The sequence below is a fragment of the Heliangelus exortis genome, chromosome 7 (assembly GCF_036169615.1).
Source record: "Heliangelus exortis chromosome 7, bHelExo1.hap1, whole genome shotgun sequence".
NCBI classification, from domain to species: domain Eukaryota; kingdom Metazoa; phylum Chordata; class Aves; order Apodiformes; family Trochilidae; genus Heliangelus; species Heliangelus exortis.
Window position 1 is genome coordinate 2,434,867 of NC_092428.1, and position 23,037 is coordinate 2,457,903.

The 23,037-nt window shown below is 41.9% G+C and overlaps 1 protein-coding gene and 1 long non-coding RNA gene across 4 annotated transcripts in view; one reads left to right on the forward strand and one right to left on the reverse strand.

Moving 5' to 3' along the window:
- The window catches only part of LOC139798129 (uncharacterized), a 217,666-nt gene that overhangs the window by 3,824 nt on the left and 190,805 nt on the right, over positions 1–23,037 (forward strand). The window lies entirely within an intron of this gene.
- COMTD1 (catechol-O-methyltransferase domain containing 1) lies at positions 3,773–10,323 on the reverse strand. The gene is made up of 7 exons (XM_071748250.1): positions 9,960–10,323; positions 8,637–8,770; positions 7,351–7,456; positions 6,555–6,673; positions 6,236–6,290; positions 4,815–4,948; positions 3,773–4,132 (listed from the first exon to the last, which is right to left on the reverse strand). Exons 1-7 carry the CDS (start codon positions 10,306–10,308, stop codon positions 3,980–3,982), a joined length of 1,050 nt encoding a protein of 349 aa, XP_071604351.1. The 5' UTR covers positions 10,309–10,323; the 3' UTR covers positions 3,773–3,979.

The window sequence follows — 23,037 nt, forward strand, 5'->3', positions numbered from 1 at the left end:
GGCAGACCAGAGAGCAGAGCAACTGATGGACAAGGAAGCAAAAAACTTAATACACCAAGGTGTTCTGAAGAAACTTCAGTGCTCACTGTGGCAGGAAATGTTCCATTTTAGCTCTTAGGCGTGCAAAGGAGAGAACCAGCTTTGTCGTTCCCTGCTCCTGTTTGGGATCCCATCAGGAACTCCTACCTTAAAGACACTTCTCCTTTTACATACTGAGAGGGGTGTGGTAGTGCTGCTCCTGCGTAAATGAAATGGGCATTACAATCAAATGTGCTGCAAAACACCAAGAGATGGGTCCAGATCTTTTGTGCATGGGGACCTTGTAGGTTGTCTGAATGTGTTGGTGTACCTGCTGTTGGGAAGAATGGATGGAGATAAATTCAACAGATAAAAACACGTCATGACTTTGTTAAAAGGAGGGATGGCAGTGCCAGAGGTTCAAGCAAATGCTTCTTCAGTTTTCCTTTAGGCCTGCATCAACATGAGAGGCTGCCGATGCTGCCTGCCTGCTTCATCCTCTGCATGTCCCTGTAGGATGATAAGGTGCAGAGTTGAAAATGCAGAACTGAGCCTGAAGCATTCAGCCTGTTTCTACTCTTGCACAGAAAGTTGTTCCATTCTGGGGTGCAGCCTTCTCTTTTGTTTTGTGAGCACCCAGAGTGTTTTCTCAGGGACTGAGATACCAGACCAGCAGCTAGGATTGCATGTTTTCGTTCTCATGGTGGCTTCTGGGAGCTACTGCACTAGAGAGGTTTTTATTACTTCTTTTTTCTTGCACAATCCTTCAGCCCTGTTTGCTTCTGAGCAAGTCCCAGCTGTACATTTGTCACCTTTGCTGGCCTCACCCAGCTCAACCTTTGCAACTAGAAGTGATGAAAGTGTTGCATGAATGGCTGGGTGGTAATGTTTGGCCACCAGCTGTGCCTCTAGGTCAGCTCTGCTTTAGGGGTGGAAAATCCTGAAGCTCCTCAGTGTGAGCAGTAGCTCAGGCAGGTGTGTTCTACGGGAGGGGTGAGCAGATCTGCAAGCTCCCATACATGATCTCACCATTAGAGAGAGACAAAGACTTAGACTTCATTATCATCTGGTCCACTCTCACCACCTAATGAAAGCCTAAATTCCCATTGTCCCCACAAACTCCCTGAAGCTGATTCACCACTTGAATTAAACCATAATTATATATTATCAGCAGTCACTTTATAGTAAGGTTGAAGGATTAAATGCAGTTAGTGGTGATGAATTCCAGACGTGGGGGACAGAAGCCTGAAGAGAAGGCCAGCTTCTGAGTAACTACAAGATAGAGTGTAATGTATTCTAAATATTTGATTCAATTAAGCTTCCTTCTGCTCTTTGTTTCAGCTTACAGATGGCTCATCAATCTATAGTTTAGGGACACATTGCTATTCTTTCTAATGGTAATTACGTGATCAGGATGGAGACAGGTTTGATTAAATGCTCACAGTATGCTCTGCATATTTAAAACAGCAGAGTCCAAAGCAAAGCAGAGGCAAAATCCTAGCTCACTGTGCATGGCTTCATCCCCAGGCACTTCTAGCGTAGGTGTCAGGGACTTTGGCAGTTCCCAGCATTCAAGGAACAGTTGTGAAACTCATGAACTGTGATTTGTTTGTATATGGTTTACAATGTTGCTAAACAGCTATTTGTAAAAATAGTTAGGGTGCTTGCCCATTTTTTGCTTTTACTGAGAGTATTCTTGCAACTTGGAAATCAGTAGCAGAAAAGTTTCGGAGTCTGTGATCAATCTTCCAGTGACTCCTGTGTATTTGGAAAAGGCCATTATGGTAGTTATAGGCCAGTGTGTGTATTCTTAACAGCTTGTAGCTAGCTTGTAGTTATCAGTCTACAGCCTCTAAAAGAAGAAATATTTTAGAGGATGCCCCAGCTGCTAGTGTCTGTGTTTGTAAACCTTACAGGTTCTGGTTATCTATTTAAAAAAGTAAAACTGTAATGCAGAACATGGCCAGAAGCTTTGCATGCAGATGTATAATGATCTTGTAAATTCATCTCCATCTGCAAGCTATTATAGTCATTAAGACTTTGGTAAGATGTTATTGCTGTTACACAGATAAGAAAATTGAAGCACATGAAGGTTTGAAACTCTGAGGGTGAAACTGTACCCAGAAAAAGAAATTGGGCAGGCTTTATGTGCTATTTAAATTCTCATTTAAGGGCCAGACACATACTGTCCTGGCCTTCTCCCAGGCAAGGATTTTACTTTACAGCAGCCAGTCCTCAATTCAGCAAAGTACTTAATCACATCATGACATGCTCTGCTGAATCAGGGTTTTAAGTGGAAGTGACAGAAATAGAATTGAGATCTCCTCTCTCCTAGCCCCATTCTGAAGCCATCAGGCAACACTTCCTTTTTTTTTCATCAAACTCCTACCACAGAATAGCACAATGGTTGTCTGAGACAGGTAAGACTTGTGCCTTGAACATCTGTGAATTATCAGAACCCAACCCACCCTGTTGAAAATTCAAAAATATGAGCTGAGTAGCCAGTTCTAACAATTCTAAAACTTGCAATCTTGGTCCCTCAGTGTCTTGAGACATTTGAGTGCATTATTTAAGCACATGGAAGAGGCGTTCTCTTAGCTCTGATACGGTCTCCCCACAGGAGGCCAACAAATCAGAGAGACCTTTTCCCTCAATATATATGTATGATACCCATCCAGTGTACCGTTCCCCCAAAACAGTAGCCAGAGGAGCTTTTGTCTGTGTAATGATAGTTTCAGTTTCTTGTGTGACTGGGTTTTGTCTGTAATAAGAATTTCAGGCTGAAATAAAGAGCCCTGAAAATGAGTTATTACTATTGATAATTTGCCACAGAAATATGTCAGCTGGATTCTTACTCTCTAGCTTGAGCATAATATGCCTCCTTCTCCCTTTAGCATTGGTCCCAGGTAAGATGAGTTTTTTCAGCTATTGTTTCTTGATCAAAAAATGTTTCAGCCTGATGCATTCTAGGACAAGAGCAATGGATGACATCATCAAATGAAGTTAACTAGGAATTAAAAATACCGTAGGAAAAATACTTAGCTAGGGTGTCTAGGGTGTGAAAAGAGCATAATTTTGTAATGTGCTGCTTAGGGATGGGGATCTCTGCTTGCAGATATTATTTCAGTAGCCAGTTATCAGTTGTATTTCATCCTCATACAACCCCTGTTTTCACTCTACAGACTTGCCACCTTTTTACTTGCAGCTTTCTAGGAAACAAGCCCCTAGCAAGCTGGTTCTTTGGCAGGTAGGTGGGAGGGAGAGTAAAGAGGAAGAATAGATTTGATTTTCTTCTATATCATTTGTTCTTCCTCTTTCTGACTTCAAAAAAACCTACCTGCACTGTTACCAAAGTTAAAGAAGTGTAGTCTTTGCACATGAAGGTTTTAGGGTGCTCTGTAATACACATCCTGTTTATCCTCTGACATGCTTTTAAAGGTATTTTTTTTCCAGATGGTCTATACTTGAAGCTTTTTATGTATTATTCTTCAAGGATTATCAGTGACTTTCAAGATCTTTAGTTTGAGAAGGCTAGCAGTCTACTTGATGTCATGTACATTTCATCAAAAATCCACATTTCTGTTATGTATTTTAACAGTAAACTCCACCCTTTTCCCTTTTGATGGTAGGGCTGATTATTCTGCTACTTGGTAGCATCCTCTAAGACAGAAAATTACTTTGTTCTATTGACTAACTTGGAACTCAGTAATTCTACAGTGGGAGATTTTTGTTTTCAAACACTGTCATACAAGGATACATTTTAATTGCTTTATTACTGTTGAAATAAGAAACCATAGTAGATTTCAAAACAAGTCTCTCAGGTTAGGTGCTCTTAGAATCTTGCTTCTCCTAGAGTCTACATTTCATGGTTATGCTATCCAGCAGAGATACAGGTTAAATACTCATTTTTGATGCTGGTCCACCTGTTTGTCCTGATGATTTGATGCTGGGCTTCCTCCAGTTACAACTTGAATGCTAATGTGACTCCATCCCCCATTGGAAGTATGCTGATATTGATTCGTGCATCCCTGAGAAGCTTCTCATTGAGTTGGTGGATGGTCTGGGCTGCCAAGTCATCCTTTCTTGGTTTTAGCACCCTTCCACCCCAAAGGATCTATTGAAAACAGAAATGTCATGCACTTCATTTGTTCCAGTATGTTCCTTGGATTTTTAGCAGCTCTAATAAGTAAGTGGGATTGGGAGTCCACAGAACTGGCTAGTTACACTTCTACTGCAAATTAGAAGCCAAAATTAGAAAAAAAAAAAAAAAAGTGATTAAACACAGGTATTATTAAAAGCCTCAATTCAGTTGCCACCATAAGTCTGAAGGTACCTGAAGTTTAACGTCATTCTTTGGTTAAAGTAAAAGTTAGAAATTAATTGATTAGTAGTTACTGATTACAAGTGCTACCTTTGATCTTGCCTGAGCGCTGCACACAGAAGAAAAAGCACTGTGAGACAAATCAGAATAATAAAGAGGGTTCTCTGTGAGGAATGAGAAAAACTTTTTTCTGATATGACAAGCTGTTTATGAACCAAGATCAATTTAACAGTTCTTACTTCTATAGGGGTTTACTTCTTGCTTATTGTAGTGTTGCATATAGCTTACTTTAGGAATTCATGTTGAATTTGAAAAGCTTCCTTTGTGTAACATGGAACAAATATGTTGCAATTGGCAACCAAGTTGCAGGTCAGAAATCAAATTACTAGAATCCCACTGTGATTTTTTTTTTTTTTTCCCCAGAGGCAAAAGCAATAACTCTCTGTGCTGCTACCACTACAGCTGCAGTACTTACGTTGTCAATAGCTATTATTCCTCCTTTCTTTATGAGGCGCAAACATTTTTCATAGTACTCGATGTAGCTTTCTTTATCCGCATCAATGAAAGCAAAGTCAAATGTTTCTGCTTCTCCACTGGCCAACAGTTCATCTAGATGAGCAACAAAGTGAGTCGTTACACCTTGGTTAATGCTGTATAGGAGGAAGTCATCCATTTGTGTCCAAGCCCTCATTAAATAATCTTTTTGGTGCCTTGACCAGGCAGCCTCTTCCTCTACAGCTAATTACTTGAAAAGCTGGTCCCACAGAAAGCAAGCGAGCCATGATGTATGCCATAAAACATTCAGTTACTGTGTTCTGCCTACTTGGGAGTTCTAAACCACAGGGATACAGCTGGGACTGCTGAAAGGTGCAGTAAAAACAAGTCAAGCAGTTTGAAACTGGACACACTCTGCATCTTCAGATACTTTTTGAGCTGAGAAGAACTGTTTTCTTAAATGGAGTAGGAATTTTGTCAGATCTATGAACAGTCCCTAAAATGCAAACCTCTCATTGATGATCAAGTGCCATGATACAGGTCATAAGTAAATCCTGTTAGAGATCTGTGTCTCAGCACAAGATGGCTGTATTCCTTCTCTGGGCTGAGGCCAGTAGAATTTAGGTTTGTCTGAAGCATTGCTTACAGAAAGCTGTCCATGGGACTTCAAGGACAGTCCATCCTAGCAGGCATATTTTCCTTTTTAGAAAGGATAGATGGATGCATTTGGAAGGTATGCAAGGGATGTTTTGATTTGTGGATCAAACAGAAACATTTGCTGCAAACCTTCTTCTGCCTTCTTTGTTCCTAGCAAATTTATTGCATTTTCAGAATATTTATTATCCCCTCTGCCCCACATTTTTGCTTTTCCTGAATGAGAAAAGTCATTGCTTTTCTAACAGTCTTGCACATTTTCATCACATTGTAAATTTGAACTCGCCTGGACACAGTTTAACTGTTATATCTTAAGTTTTGTATTACCATCTGTATTTTTTCTGCACTTCAGACCTTTTAGAAAACTCTTCCTGTCTGTAACAAAGAAATACTTACTTAGAATGGACAATGGATAAGAGAAATTGTGCTTTGTCTAACTAATCTGTTCTAATCAGCTTTTCCAGAAGTGGCTGACAATAGTACTTCATAGATTAAGTAAGGCCAGGGGCAGGACAGGTGAGTGGCAATCACAGCCCATCACACATGACATGTTAGCATGTAGGAAAACTGTGACCTTGTGAAGTTTTCTGATTTTTTTTTTTTTTTTTTTTTTTTATATATATATGAGAGATGCTGTCTCACTGCCAGCAAAGGGATCACATCCACAAGCATATTTGGTCTTGCATGAGCATTATATTCATCTTCTATTTCTAGGAAAAGAAAAAAAGGTTATTTTAGACTACTTACCAAGTGTTTGAATTGCTGGCTTAATCCGCAGGTCAATTTTATGATCTACTCCTGCCTAGAATGAAAAAGAACAAAATATTTATGAGAGTGATCAAGGAATATCTTGGTAGGAGGTTGTACTCAGGGAATGACTGGTGTTCAGATATTTTTCCTATTGTTCTTAAGTTCCAGGCAGCATTTAGCTGTCTTTCCAAATTAAACTCTCAGCCTCCTTTAGTGATGGGAATGCTCTGTGTGAATGTGCAAGTTTTAGATGCCAAAATCCCCTGACAGTCAAATGCAGTTGTTCAAAAAACATAACAGAAGAGATGCTATTTACCTCTTTCCACAGTGGCTTTCCAATTTTGGCATAGTCTTCGTTTATATCACAGGCAATAACTTTGCCATTATCTGGCAGGACAAGTGCCATATTCAAGGTATTGTAACCTGTGAAAACACCTAGGAAAATCATAAGAGTTGTTATTATGGGGGGAAAAAAAAAGAAAGATGAATAGTGAACTACAGTACTCCCTTCAGCATTAATAACCCCAAAAGCAAAAGGAGTCAAGGACTGCAATTTGGTAATGGATACAAAAACTTGTTTCCCTCCATTTTAATGTAAGGGCGATTTTTTTTGTTTGTTTGTCTTGTATGTGGTTTGGTTTTGGTTTTTTTTTAAGTCAAATCTTTTAGCAAAGCTTCATATTGGCTTTTTTCCAAACACAGGGACAAGAGTCTGGTCCTGCATCTCTGAGAAACACCCAGCTCCTATTTAGAAGTGGAGCTAAATCCTGAACCAAAGGGATGAGACTAGAAACAAAATACATTATTATAAGGGCATCGTATACAGCTGCCTGACATTGGAGAGCCAAGGCACCTGCTTCTTAGTTTTTCAGATTGCCTCTAAGTTGATGAGACATCTATGATGATACTGGAATTACTGAATGCACAGATAAAACCAGTGGCAAGTTAGTGCAAATTAGACATTAATTTTTACACTGCAGGTTGCCCACCTGGTTGCCAAGACAGGGATGCAGTGCCTTACTATTAGGCATCTTATGTAAGCATGGCTGTATTTGGAGAAGCACAGGCAGGAGCTTTATTCTGCAACACAGAAGACAAATTTACACTCTTACCTATCTCAATAACTTTCTTGGCTTTAATGAGTTTGACCAAATTTGCCATAAGCTGAGCCTGGTCACAGGACACCATCATTTTACCATGGGGATGATCAACAGTGAGCTTGAAAGGGGAAAAAAATAACATATCACAACAAACCCCAAAGAATCCAAAACAATATTCTAGGCAAAACCCCCAGGAAAATCCTAGGAAAAACAAGCACTCCTACATTTTTTTTAGATAGCTTTGTGCTCCCCTGTCAGTCAGAAATTGGTTTGGATGTTGCAGTAACTAATCAGGGTGTGTGTCATAAGCAGTAGCCAATGATTCAAAGCAGTAACATGCCCTGAAGTTACCATGACTGGCAAATTCAGCAATAGTTACAGCAACTTCTGAAGAACCATAGAGGAAATTTGACTGTGAAAGTCCTTTATTTCCATGTATTTACATATACAGATGCATTTTTATTTTTAAGTTCTAACCTTTGTACCCCTGCCCTTATTCCTCCAAGACAGGCAGGATGTTTTTATGAACTGCTAGGTTACTGTCTGTTGCCAAAGGTCAGATGTAGTTCTGGCTGCACAGCACAGAGCTGGAGAAGATGAGTCCATGCCAGGGTGGGAGTGCCTCAGGGGGAAGCAGGGCTGTGGGAAAGACAGTCCTCCCATTTCCTTTCTTCCTTTAGGGCTCATGCAAACAAACCAGCTCCAGTACTTAATACATAATCGCTTTTATACAGGAGTAGTTTGTCTCACTTGAAATCACTCAACCCTGAGTCAGGAGGTCTGTTCTGAGCTCTGACACTGGGGCCTGCTGGAGGACATCACCTCTCTGAGCTCTAGTTTCCTTATATGCCAACTAAAATGAACATCTGTTGATATTAACATCCAGTGCAGCCCAAATGTATGGGTTGGGAGCCATGGATAAGAAGACATGTTTAGAATATATGCCAGTGGTATCAAATACTCATTTGGGAAGCCACAAACATTGAAGTCTGTGTACCATCAGCTTAGAGCAAAGTGTCAAGTCTGTGTTTTACAGTTTGCTAGATTGGACAATTTTGCATTGCTTCTCTTGTGTAGGAAGGATCCAAGGATTTGACCAGGATTTCTTCTGGACCCCAGGTATCATCAATAAGTACAAACACATGTACAGAGTGGTCTCTAAAGACTGAAAATCTCAGCAAGCACAAGGAGTAGGCAGTATCACAAGAGCCCAACAGTTTAGGACAAGGCATGGGTAATACTAAAAGGTTCTGGTGGAACACTGAAGGGAAGGATGTGTTGAGGGATGAAATACTGACCAGTCGCAGCTTCTTTAGAATTGGGTGTTCCCTCAAAGAGTGATCCAGTATGTATTGCCAGAGAGGACTGTTTTTCCCAATGGTACTCTTGGATGATTTGGGTGTACCAAAACCTAAGGATGGGTATCTTTTGCCTATATAAAAAAAAAAAGGAATGATAACTTGTAACTTTGTCAGTTATTGCCTGCTTAAATAAAGCAAGCATTGAGTATCACTAAAGGTTCAAGAGTCCTCTGCTCTGAAAAATCCAGTGAAAAAAGAAAAGGCAATGTAGCTGGACAGCTCAGTGGACTGTAATTTTTCCCCCCTTCTTTCTAACCTCTAAGATGTGCAGCCCTAAGTCTGCAAAGGCTGAAAGGGAAAGGCTTGAGAACTGTGTTGCTGAGAGAACAGCATCACAGAATCATTGTGGTTGGAGAATTTCAAGATCATCAAGTCCAACCGGTAACTCAGCACTGCCAAGTTCAGGGTCCTATATGAGGGTGACAAGCTGCCATATTCTCACAGGACAAGTAACCACACCAAGCCTAAAGGGCAAGTGTAGGGAGCAAAGCATGAATGAGACGTGTTATTTTCTTAATCTTGGAGCCTTGCTTTGCAGACAGATGGAGGTTGCTGGTCTTTAGTGCTGTCAGCTGATGCAGCTTCTCAAGCCCTGTGTTCTAATGACAGGGTCCTGCCCCCTGGCCAGGACTCTGGCATTATTCAGTGGCTTGTTTGCATGAAGCCAGAGTGCAAAAACAGAAGGTGCTGAAAGCTGTATCTTCATTTTCTACTTAAATGGAGAACTGATTTCAGCTATGATGCCCAGTGCTTCTTTTACCAAGCAGGGCAATATTTTAAACAACAAAAAACACAGTTACACACTTCTGATAGTTGCTTGCTATTAAAAAAACACTTATTTTGAGGTGTTTTGTTTATTTTCTGTTAAGGTTTCTTTTACAGCTGACCACACCAAGGTGTGTAGATTATTTAGCCGCTTGTCTGAAGTCAAAAGGCGATGTAAGTGGCTGCCTTCTTCCCCTGCCTGGCCATGCCCTGGCTCTTCCTCTGATCCCGGGGAAAGGAATCGAAACTATTCTCAGGAGAGAAAACGAGGCTAGGGCACCACTACGGCGTTTGCTGGCTGGTCAAATAAAGTCGGCCCAGGGTCCGCCTTGGCCGGCACCTTGGCTGCTGGATTACAAGCAGCGGCTTGGGCTCTAATAGCATCAGTCTATTACCGCGGAGAAATCCCGAGTCCCCGTCCCCTCCCCGGGGCAGACAGCGGGAGGGCGCAGCCCCCACCAGCCCCTTAAGATCGGAGGGAGCATCTCCGCTTACCTGCCAGCATCCCCGTGGCAAAGGCAACCCCCAGCATCGCCGCCCCGACCGCCACTTCTTTGGGCACGCTGAAAAGGGGCATTTCGGCAGGGGAGCGGCGCGGCGGAAGCCCAGCGGCGTGGCCCGGGACGGTCACAGACGGGCGTGGGGCGGGGCAGCCCCGGGCCTCCTCCTTCTCCTCCTTCCTCGTCCTTCTCCTCCTTTTCCTCCTTCCAGGAGGGCGGTGCCGTGCGCGGGTGTGTTCTAGGAGCTGGCGCCTTGGTTTTGGTGGCTTCGGTGCTATCAGCGCCCCGGCATGCCCGATGCTGGGGATCTGGTGGGAGATGCGCGCCTTCCTCCCGAGCGACATACCAGTGGTCCTTTGTAAAGTAATAAAAGCAACACCTGGGGTTTGGTCCTCCTGCTAGCCCAGGAAAGTGCTCTATCCTTCCCCTAGAACAGATATTCTTTTGCAGCTGAGGTGCAGCAGATTCCTTATCGAAAAGCCTGTTAGACTGTGGGACTTAAGTCCTGTGGCCGAAAGAGCCGTGAGGTCCAGGGCTGAAGGAAGATTCTCCACGAGAGGCAGAACAGGGCCCAGTTTCCTTTGCTGCTGTTTCAGCCCCCTTCTGCAGCACCTTGGGGTGTGGTGCGGCAGTGCCCTGGTTGTCTTGTTGTTCAGGGATTTCCCGGGCCTGATCTGTCTCTGAGGGAATTGATGTATAAACCCAGAGTGACTGTGCCATCTTTTGAAAATCAGGGTAAATTTTTTTTCTGTGCTTTTGTTAATTGCATAGGTAAGTGCTGAAATGAGCCTGCAGTGGCTTTCGGAGGTGGGTCAGGGTTTTCCTTTTCCTTTGTGAAGTGTTGGCAATACATGGATTTTGTAAAAGCCTAGCAAGATCTGTATAATTTTATTGCTCTACATGAAATTAGCAACATTGCCCACAGACCAGGAATATGCCAGGTGTGAAGTGGTTTGCAACTTGGCCTCCACAGGCTGAGGATGAGAACACATAACGCTTCCCTTTTGGCACAAAATTAAGCTCTGGAAAGCCAGATGATTCATGTGCTGGTAGATTAGGGTGGTAACTTTTCAATTCTGTTTCTGTGCTAGCCAAGCTCTTTCATGTCAATGCGGTTAGCAGAAAAAGAATCTTTTGTGAGTCCACCTTCAGTGCAGGATTATGTATATTGCCAGGGCAAGTATGAGAAAGGGGTTTTGTTTGGCTTCTTGAGGGTTTTCTGTGTTTTTGTTTGTTGTTTGTTTCATTCAGTATCTCATAGTTTTCACTTGTGTACACTTCGCTTTGGTGAATGGAAGCATTTCATTCCATCTTTCAGTAGTTGAGTTATGAGGAAGCACTGGAATGTGTCAGTTTCAGCAGAAACAGAACTATTAGGAGACTAACAGCCATAAATCAGATTTTTGACTGTGCGGCTCCATCTAGTGATTATTCTCTACAACTGCAGCAGGAGGGAGAGTCATCTGTGGGACGAGCTGTCTTTTTAATGAAAAAACACTCTAAACTTGTAAGCACCCAGTGTTGTGTTGGCCTCGAGTCTCAACACGACGAGCTGCCTCACTTGAAGCTCTCTGGGAATGTCAAGTTTCTGAAATCTCCAAGAGAACTGGTGGACAGGATTAGTAATGTACTCAAACATGTGTCTGAAACTCCACCCCCTCCAAATTCTTCTTACTCAGTAGTAACCTAGTGGTGGCAGTGTCAGAAGGTGTTTTACTATGTGGATGTATTGGACAATACATTATTTCCTTTAGCTAAGTTAATTTACAGATATCTAAGTCAAGATGAAACATTTTCTTAGAGTGGCAAAAGAGAATAAAATAGAAAGGAGCCAGCTGCTTTTCTTTGAGCCACTGCAGTTTTCATTTTACATATTGCTGAACAGGAAACTTTGATTAATCAGATTAATTAGACATGCCTGCAGTGTGTTGTGCTTACTTGAGCATTTACACATTTGGTAGATTTCTGTCTACTTCTTGTGCTGCTGGGTAAGGGAGAGCTACCTAGAGATGAAGCTGTGTCTGAAGTGGGCTTGGATACAAACACCACTGCTCCCTAAATCCATTGGGTCAATCCAGTTGCATGGATTTCCCAGATCATTATTGCCCACAGTGCTGTAATCAGTTTTTGCTGTGCCTGAAAGTGCCTTTTCCTTGGAGCTGCACCCCCACAAGGAGGTTTTGTGCATCATCTTCAGACTGGAGTCAGAATACAACTGCTTCTGTGAAACATAAGGAGCAGAACTGACAGGATTCAGGCTGGCTAGTCAGTGGTGTACCTCAAGATGTGCAAATCCTCTCTTTATTCATACTATAACCTATCCATGGCTTCACAGTCATTGGGGAATTGATATCTGCAATAGTCTGCTCCATACTGAAACCTTGCTTCCAGGGATGTTTTTATATATGGGAGTGTTGCACATCATCCACCTTGGTGTCATCTACCTGTGTGGACTTACTGTAGAAATGGGACTGGCAAAGCATTAGCCTGTTGATATTGCTGTCATCTCACTTCTGGGATCCCACCCTTCATTTGCAGCTATTTTTAGACAGAGCAGTGGTGCACAGTAACTGAGGTACTGGTGCTAAATGCTAAATGACTTCCCATGTGTTTCTAAGCTGTTCCCTTCCACTGTTTTTTTTTTTTTCTTTGTTGTTTTTGGTTTTGTTTTTCTTCCCCTTCACTCTTCTACGTGTCAGCTACCTGAGCTCAGCCATGTATTCTGGCAAGCTGTGCCTTCCAGGGTGTTTTGTGGTCTGCTACAAGGTGGTGGTAAAGAGCAGTATATAACTACCTTGATTGTCTTACTGCTGCACTATAGAGAAGTAAAAACTGTGGAAGGCTCAGCCCCCATCCTGTGTGGACAGCCAAGGGTTGTGCCTGAAAGCCTACCTGCAACATCTGCACTGAGCAACATGTGTACTAAACCCTGATTTTACCCATCCTCAGAGAGGTGTTTGGAACAGATTGGAATTTCAATCTGCAAGGAGATAAGAAAGAACAGGCAGATCTGCAAGTTGTCCACATCGACATGGTGGATGAATGTGTGTGTAGATGGGGCCAGCTACTCAAAACCACCAGGAAGCCATAAATTCCCTTACCTTTTAAGCTTTTCGCAGGCAAATAAACCCATAAGCATTCTATTGTATTTATTTATTTAATTTTAGTGAGTTTTCCTAATATCTTTGGGTAAAATTGAAATAGAACATATTTACCATATTTATGTGTTCACTCATCAGTCTGTCCTAGGCATTGTAGACAAAACATGTATATATTTTACAGTTTTATGCTTCACGGTGTATATCCCCTTGCAAGACTCAGATAAATCAGTTAATGGTGATGTATTTTAGAATTGTATATATAGAATTATTATTTTTTTTCTTCACAATTGAAATTTCTTTTTTCTTCCAGTTGGTTTTACTGCTGTATTTGTCTGTTCCATCCCTGTTATCTCTCTCTTAGAGCGTACACTTAACATTTCATTTTACAGTTCTGTAATGCAGTGTTTGCCATTTACTGTCATAACCTCCTTGACCTTAGAGATACTCATTCCACATGTATCTGTTGTAGCAATTTTTTTGCAGCAAGTGTTCATACATCTTCCCAGCTGAAATTCTTGGGATTGTAGGAAGGGTGCAATCTTTTTTTTAATCTGTGATAAATGGAATTGCTCTCCAAAATTTTCTTCTGATAGTTGAATTCAGTAATTTGAAATAAGACTAATAGTTTCCCAAAGACTCATCATTGCTTCTAAAGCAATCTGGATTTTTTATCAGGCACACGGTGAGTATCAAAGCTTCCTTTTAATATGATTCATTGTCCAGCTGGAGAGTAATCACTAAAATGGAACGCAGACATGAACAATGACTTTAACTAAGTTGGTTCGGTTACTTTCATCCTGCTCAGCCACTTCCATTGCATTCAGTCTTCTGTGGGAGCTTTTAAAGTATGGCTTTCGATAACAGCTTGTAAAGGCTGTGGTGCCTTCACATCTATTTCAAGGCTAAGGCATCAACATTTCAAATGCTGCTGCTAAGAAAGCTGGTGATTCATGAGCCCATAAGCCTTAAGCCATTAAACTTGCAAACAGCGAATGGTTTAGAAGCAGTTTTCAGCTAGAAGCATTTTGACATATTGGTAAATATTTTCAGGCCTTACTGGCTTACAGGCCAACATTTTGAATATATATGACTGCTTTTTGCCATCTCATTACCAGAGTAGGTTCAGCTTTGGACACGCAGGTATCTTGAGGAGAGAGAGCCCCTGCCAAGCAGAATAATTCCCAGTGCAAAGGAAGTTAATGGCTTCTATGAAAATATCCCACAAGTATCAAGGACTGTAAAACTCAAATTGAGCTTGACTGGGGAGTCTCGGTGAAATAGCTCATTCAGTGGCTCAGCTTGACAGAACCAATGATAGAAGCAGTTCTCCTGACAAAGGGAGTTTGTTATTGAAGGATGTGGTTTGGAGGCACGTTGAATTTCTCAGAACAGGTGACAGACTGTTCTGAATGATGTGCTTCCAGGTCGTGGCCCAGCTTCACACTTGGAACAAGTGCACAGACAGTAGTGCAGTAGGTGCTAGTTACTGAGAAATAAAGATTGGTATTAATTGGCTCCTGCAAATGGCCCCCATGTGATGGAAATCAGCACTAGAGTGGAGCATTCTGCTTTACTTAAAAAGCCTGCTGTGAGTCTCAAGATGTTGCTCCACTTAAGCCATAAACTATATAGTGCATGAACAAAATGTGAGAAATTTTGCTCCCTATCACTCTGATAAATGTAATAAAATTAAAGATGCAGTGAAAAAATCAACCATATCCATGACATCTCATCAACCAGGCTCTCCCATGCCATCATCTTTTGCCTCTTCTTTTTCACATCTGAAGAAATCTGTTTTTAAAGACCAGAAGACTGGATTTGTTTCATATCAGCTATGTAAAAAGATGCTAAAAATGAAGGTTGCTTTTGCAAACACGTCGGTTTCCCCCTTCCCTTTGAGGACCTTTGTCCTGGAGTTTCCAGTGCCCCAGAGCATGAGCATGACAGCAAAAGAGGTGCAGAGACTGGGGTGTTCTTAGTGCATGTTAAAGAAAGATGAGCAATCACCTCACTAGATATGGTTCCTAGAGAGTTTTAGGTCAGATTGCCATTCCACAAGTAAGAATTTGTCACAAACATGTGAAGAACATGCCAGTGTATTCACTTAGGGACTGAAAATGAAGAATTTCTAGTAGCCTGTCAGCTGTGATTTGTTAACATGGTGCAGATGTGAAGGTGGTGGTACTGGTAAAATACATGTGCTGAAGAGAAAGCCCAATTGAAGTTATCACCTGAAACTCAATGTGTGGTGTGTTACCCCCTTAAAAATGTTGTGGAGATGGCTGAGATATCCCCAGGAAACAGAGGAGAGTGAGAGGTGAAGAGAGTAATGTCTGATGTTGCAAAGGGCAGAATGTCTAGGAGCAAACAGGAAAGGTAGGAAAGGCTTTTTTAATTGTGTGCAGTGCTCCCTCTATTTCCCCACTTACTTTATTTTTAATTGAATATGTACTCTTAATAATGGCCATGAGCTGAACTCACTTTTTATCTCTGTAATATTCTTGTTACACTTTTGCTCTTTGGTATCAATAGGTTTTATTTCTTTACTGTTGTATTTCTTTGTGTTTGAGTGTTAACAAAGGGATACATAGACTTTTCTTATTCTGTTCTTTGTTTTAAATTATATATATTTTTAAAATCACCTCAGCTCCTTATGAAATACTGAAATTTATCTTAAACTTGGTGATAATTCTTTGAAAGAACCTCTAACAGGTGAACTTGGAATTTTTCAGTCCTAGTCATACCTTTGAATGGGAATAAGGCTTTCTTAGCATAGTACTTTAAAGTTCTGGTTTTGCTGCTTCCTTTTAGTGTTCTAAAGATCAGAAGATCCTTTTGCTGTAGTATTCTTGAATCATATTTTAATTTTTTAATCAAAATTTCTATCCATTTGTTTTTAGAAAGTTCCTTTCTTCCTATTCCTTTATAGCCTGGGCTTGACTTCATAAGAATCTCTAACTGAACCATAAACTACCTTTATAAATATCATTTTTCCTTGAAAGCTATATCTTACTGCAATGACCAATGTTTTGTCATGTGTTAGATTAAGATGTCTGCCTAAAATCAATAATGCTGAGGTAACAACATTGGTTTCTGCTAGGCTCTCAATTACTTTCTCAGTTGTTTGTCATAGGAAGAATATATGATCAGTTGTTTCCCCTGCAGGCTATAAAAGCAGCCTGTTCTCCTTTGATCACTTCTGCATACTTCACTTTTACTCTCCTAAGTGTAACACAGATTTTTAGAGCCTTGGACCTGTGAAGTAGCAAAATGATTCTTCTGTAGTCCATTCCAAGGGATAATAGCCTCCCTCTATAGAGCATCATAAATATCCTTGGACAACAGTTGGCTCTTTTGGGTTACATTGCACAATTGCTGTGGAATCTGTTCCTGAATTTGCCATGCTCTTTGAAGAAATGTCTGGGAGAAATTTACTTCGCAGTCTTTCCTTTGCACCTTAAATTCCCTCTTGTACTTCTTCTTTGCAGGTAGTGCCTTATTCTTTATCTGTTTGGGTAGCAAGTACTGGTGTGGAACTGCTACTCTTTCAGTCTTTTTGGTGTGGTTTTGTGCTTTTTTTCCTTTTTATCCCCCTCTATATCTTCCTGTTTTTCAAGACGGTTTCTGGTACTGTTTTGTTCTTGAAGTTGCTGTAGTTTGCCACAGAGGGGAAACACAATCATTCTCTGCTCTTTCCTTTACTTTTGTTCTCTCTAGATCTTCTTTATTTGAAATAAATTACACTGGACCTGCATGATGCCAGTAAAAACCCCTCTAGGCAGAGGAATACTTGAAATAGTAGATTCTCTTGTGAAAGTGGGAGCAGCCATAACGGGGCAATTGAGTCTGTGGCTGCTTGTTACCCTAAGTGCTCTTCCCTCAAAAACAGGCAAGCGTGCTTCTGAATGAGGCTTCAGAGGTAACAGGGAAATTGGAGAAGGTAAATTGAAGTTTTGGACCCATCAAAGCACTTAAGAGAAACCATCCGTATTTGCTCCTGGTTTTTCACATGTCCTGTGTTAGATGCTGCAGAGCAGCATGTTCGTTTGAAGTTAAAACAATGAAAATAAACCAAGTTAGAAATTAAATCTCATCCCCTTCACATTGCTGTGTATGTGGGAAGCGAGTCAGACTTGGTGGTGTGAACAATTGGATTTCAAGAACTTGCAGGATAATTAACCTGTACCCTGGCAAAGTCCTGCTGACTGATTTCACAGCACAGAGCAGCTCTGCAGTTAGAGGGCTGTTATGTTTCCTAACAGTGTATTTGTAGCATGTTGTAAACAGTAACTATTGTAACCGGATCCCAGGCTGTTGGGCCTTAAAACCTGCAGCGCTACCCAGCTGGCAGAAACCTGAGTGCAGTTTGCCTTTGTCTTCTGTCTAATTCATGGAGGCAACAGTGGAAAATGCCAGAGTGCTTGGGAGCTGGGCCAGGAGGAGGATAGGTATGCAGCTGGTCATCTGTTTTGCCCCTTTTGAGAGCATAGGTAATTACTGTGTGCCATACACCTTCCTGATGAAATGCCTCTTGGAAAATGAAAGCTGTTTGCCTGGTTCCAAGGCAGAGACAGTTTTCCGGGCCAAATGGGGTTTAGTAACTTCCAGCCTAGCTGCAGTGTCTTTCATGGACTGTTTAGCTTTGTGGTGTTTAGGCACCCCGTAGAGTTGTTGTATACCCAAAATAAGGCATGAAACCTGGACATTTCTGCCTTCAAGCACAAAGCTGACAAGTGCTCTGTTCTTAAAGAACAAACGAAGTAAGAGCAAAACCAGGAGCAATCTAGACTCTTTGAAAGAAATCTTACCTCTTTTTCTGAGGCCAAGCATGGAAGGTGAAGGAGAAAGCTACAGGGCCATAAAATGTGCAGGTGTTGGAGGAGGGACTGCTCTCATCACCATGCAGAATCTGATGGATTGTGGGAATTCAGGAGTACCTGGGGATTGTCTGGAGCCTTGAGAGCTTTGGCTCCACTCGAAGGATGCCAAGAGTTTCCATCAGGCATTCATTTAACCAACAAAGCATTTTACTAAATAAGTGTCAGATGTTCCCAAGTTCCTGGCAAACAATACTGCTTGCTGGCCTTGCAGGATGATGCCATGTATTGGTCTGGTTTGTTCTCTTAAAGTACATCAATCTTGAGCAAAGCTGCTCCTTCCCAGTGTTTGGTAGTACTGTAACAAGTCATCCTTCACTTGTTTTCATCAGAGCACTGATTTCTAGTATAGGCATGAGATGAAACCCCTTCCTTCCTGGTGTCTCCTTCAGCATTTATGGTCACAGAATTTTTCCTCAGTGCTGCATGGCCACATGGAGCAACTTACCCAGTATCTAAAAGCCCACTGATCTTAAAGAAGGTGCCTCCAGATTTGGGATACCCCATTACAGATTTCTGTGTTTCAGCAGGCAGTCAGTAAGCAGGATATTTGTAAGAGGAATTTGAGAGACTACATATGGGCTCAGAGCTCTGTGGTGTCTCAGTGCTACATGTTCAGGGTTTCCATGTGCTGGTCAGCCCTCCTCTTACTCCTGTTGCCATGAGCTGTTCTTGCAGCTATTGATAACTCTCTCTTTCATTTGGTTTAATCTGAATGTCCTCAGCTCTCTCATGCAAGAGATAAATACTAAGAGTACTATAATTTTTGAAAAATTTGTGGTGGGAAAAACATGATGTGGGAATAGTGCCAAAAAGCAGAACTTTCAGAAAATCAGTCACTCTTGCAGACCTCTGTTAATTCATTGTCTGGAACTGCTTTTGCTGTCCTTGAGAAGGTCAGAGAAGGGAAAGGATGCCCATTACACATCTGCTGCACTGACAAGCAACCAAATGTACCTTTTGGCTAGTGGCTCACATTTTGGCAGCACAAAGCTTCCAATTCCCACCCTTCTGCAATCGGATGGGATGAATAGCAGAGCTCTGCTGTATTGCTTGTTGGCCTACACCTTTAGTACATGGGCTGCTTGTGAGTCTATTAATCTAAAGTTACCCTTTCAGATCACTGCCCAGTTTTCTAGCATCATCTTTTTGGAAAAGAGATTGGCATGTGCATCTCCTTTTTTTGTGGGTACATGGGTGGGGGGGTTTTGTCTGTTTTGGTTTTATTTGTTTCGTTTTTCTTCTTCTTGTAATTTCCTGGTGTACAGCAGTCACCCTAAACACTAGCACTGCTATTTGGAAATGAATGGGCATATTGCCATCTGGAGAAAATGTCATGCCCTTCTGGTGTGGATTCTGAGTGATTCAAGCTGTGGAGGGGTGTGTGTAGTGGGCATGCTATAAATTTAACATTGTCTTTGCTGTATGCAGGGATAAGAAGGAGGATGTTTCCTCACTTCCTCTTTCTTGTCCTTTTTAGGCATCTGAGGATGGAATAAGCCAGTCATCAAAGCACGTCCAGGTCAGGATAGATAAATACCTTCACCTGTTGTAAAATTCAGAGCAGCATTTAAATTCCTGCCTCCCCTAACACTCCTCCAGAGAATCACCCAATCAGTTGTAATTGCTTGCTTGAAAGTGCATTGGAACAGCTGAACTTGCATGGATTAGGATAGTTTTATGCTATGTTTCTGCCCACTTCTGGACCAAAAAAGGCCTCAAAGCCCAATTCATGGCTTCAGTCTTTATGGTGTGTTGGTTGTAGGCAGCTAAGCCCTGTGAAAAACAGGAGGGGAGTAGAGACAGTCAATGAAAACACCTGTTCCTGTAATAGCGTTTCCATCCTCTTATCTTGTCCTCTGTATTGGGTTCATCCCCCTCATTTCACCTTGTTTTCAGCTAGGAGGGGCCAGGAGCTGCTTCTTACTATGCACATGTGCTGCCTTTGGCATCATGGAGTCCTCTGGATAGAGCCATTGGCTACCACAGTACAGCACAGATATGCATCCTTCAAAGCAGAGGGGGCTCTGAAGTTATGTGGCTTCAGCACCATCTTAAAATTTAGGAACACATAACTGGTGCTGATAGAGAAGCCAAAGGACTTGTAGCTCTCCTCAGTTCTTCCCTTGTCTCTGCTTTGGAGACATGAGTGGAAATTTAGCTCCATCAGGAGAAATAAGAACAAAACAAAACAATCCCAACAACAAACAAGACAAAACCAACCAACCCACAACAAAAAAATCACCCCTAAAACTTAGGGCTTGAGATATTGTGTAGAGCTTTCTGCTGAAGGCCTGGGAGAAATGGATGAATCTGTACAGATAAAGGAGCCAGTTCAGGGTCTGGGATCAGCTTAGGAGCATTAGCATGAAAGCTGGAATTACCATTTTGACAACTGCAGTTTCAAGGCTTGCCTACTGGATTTGCTACTTAAAGGCTCCTTTTGCCTGCTGGTGCTCTTGCACTCAAATAGCCCCTTATTCCCCGGTCTGGTGCTGATCCTTGTCAGAGAAGGAGATACAAATCCCAGTTTTCCTTTTGTGACCTTTGCCATGTCCTGTGCTCACTGAATTAATGGTTTGTACAAACAGAAATACCAATTTTCTTGTCTGACTCCTGTAGTAGGATTTCACCATGAGTCAGTCTGTGTGTAGATACCATGTCTGTAGCAAGGCCTGCCAGATCCTGGCTCTTTGGTAAGAGAAAATGTTGATTCAATTAAAAGTCAGGGTTGCTTTTGGAGATAGCAACAGCTCAAGTGAGTTTTTGGCTGTTCACCAAGCCTGGTCTCTTGTGTGTGGCTTTTTCCCTTTCTTTTGGGTGGTTCCATGTTTGTCTACTTGAGCCTCAGGCAAAGTGCAGCCTCTATGTAGAAGAATTTGATTGCACTTTTCACTGAATGTCAGTGCTGGCTAGTGAGGTTAGAGTCCTGGCTACCCATTTTTTTCCATGGGAAACATTAGAAATGAGGCTGACAGATGCTTTTTACATAGTATGGACATGGCAAAATGTTCCTCCGGATGGCCAAGGTTTGTGGAAAGCAGTGGAAAGAACTGTTAGTTGTAACCAGCTTGTTCTGAACCACCTGGCATCTCTTTTAAAGTGGTCTTACTGAACCTGAAGAAACTTTGTGGTCTGTGCTTAACAGAGGACTTTTAGGCTGGGTCTTAACAAGAGTTACACAGCTGGTTTCAGACAGTGTTGAGAGCTTTGGAAATCTCACCCAGGTAACTACACTCTCTAAATGAGTGGTGAAGCAGAGCTGATATTAGTCAATGCAGACTACACTACTGTGTGGTTAATATTGATCTACATGCACCTGCAGCACCAGTAGCTCAAGCCTTTGCTGGCAAAGCATTTCAGGGCAGGGAGGGATTGGGAAGATGGATGCAACGCAGAGGCTGGTGCTGATTTATCAAGTTACATGAATACCAGAAATCTGTAAAGTGTGAAACAGAATGTGAATGTCACTAGCTGAGAAGCTAGCCTGATACGGGGAAAAAAAAGTCTGCAGTAGGCAGTGATTTTAGCATCCACTTATATCCACTTACCTATGGATATAATCTATGTAAATTATTATGTTACCTGCCATTCAAGTGTTACTGATCTTTGAGGAGTGAAACAAACACTCATTTGACTCTAAACTTGAAAACCAAGCATCATCCTACTTATTTTGAATTATTATTTGTGAAGCATTAACAAATTGCCAAAACTGACCAACTGAACCAAGCAATAACACTTTGAAATGTAGAGAAGAGCAAGTGAACTAAGAGGAGCATGCTGCCAGCTTGTGGACCCTGCAGGGGATGTAGAGAGGAGTCAGGTATGGCAATCATTGAGGAGCAACTCTTCTTATCCCAACTTGGAGTAAAGATGGGGAGCATCTTTCTGATCAGGGAGCAGAGATGACTTAGCAACAAGCCAGGAGGTCTCTTGAAGCTTCCTCAGGCTTTGTTCAGTTCAGTTATCATAGAATCATAGAATGGTTTGGGCTGGAAGGGACTGTAAAAATCACCCAGTTCTAAGCACCCTGCAGGGCCAGAGGCACCTCCCACTATCCCACCTTGCTCAAAGCCCTGTCCAACCTGGCCTTGAACGCTTCCAGAGGGGGCAGCCACAGCTTACAGTGTCTCACCACCCTCAAATTAAAGAATTTCTTCCTAATGCCTAATCTAAATTTGACTCTTCAAGTCTGACACCATTTTGCCTTGTCCTCTCACTACACACCCCTGTAAAATGTTATAACCCTTGGCTTGTAGAAAATTAACAAAGAAATGCTTATTGCAGTGCATGGACCGGGTTTGGAAACTGTAACAGTGTTCTAGTATCTTGGTCTCCTTCACTGCTTAAAGCTGTGCATACATTTCTGTCTTGCAGTGCTTAAGCCAGAGGTTTCTCTTCTTACAGACCTTGGGTAAAAGGTGAATGGGCTAGTCAGAAGAAAGTGACTGTTCTTTAAATAAGAAAGAACAGACTGGCAAATCCTAGCTGTAGAAAGCATGCTTCACCCTTGCCAGAAATACTGCCATCTCTTAACTGTGAAGCAGCAAGTCTGCAGCCAAGCTGGCTTGGAGGAAAGATGAGTGTTTGCTCTCAGCTGTGTTACCACCTGTACCATGCCAGGGAAGTTAAATACACTGAAAGAGCTCCACCTACCATTTGTTTTATTTCTCCAAATGAAGAATGTGTTGATAAATGGCAGCTGAAATGAGGTAGCAGTGGGTAAATGGGCACCCTACCATAATCCCTTTTTTCTGTCTGGAGCCACTAAACACTGGCACCATTACAAGAGATGCTGCTTTGCAGTAATGGTAATGCTATGAAAGTGGCCAGTTCCTGCCATTTGAGGTAAGGAAATTAAAATCTGAGACACAATGAAACCATTTAGAAACAGGAGAAAAATACATTGCTTTAAGAGCTTCAAGACTTGTTTTCTGGAGCTGTTTTCATTGAAGCTGCAGCACCTTGATTCAAAGAGTTATCAAGTGGAGGCTGCTTTAATGGAGAAACTCAGCTTTACTTGAAGATTGCTGCTCTTCAGTTGATTCTCTGAGGTATTTGACTGAAAATACAGGGTAGAGTTAGCTTATCCATG

Excerpts from the sequence above, each read along its gene's own strand:
- COMTD1 (XM_071748250.1), bottom strand. The coding sequence starts at position 10,308 with ATGTCGCTCGGGAGGAAGGCGCGCATCTCCCACCAGATCCCCAGCATC. Across the intron at positions 6,291-6,554 it reads GAAAGCCACTGTGGAAAGAG|GCAGGAGTAGATCATAAAAT; the intron begins GTAAATAGCATC and ends TTTTCATTCTAG. Across the intron at positions 4,949-6,235 it reads GCCAGCAATTCAAACACTTG|ATGAACTGTTGGCCAGTGGA; the intron begins GTAAGTAGTCTA and ends TTGCTCATCTAG.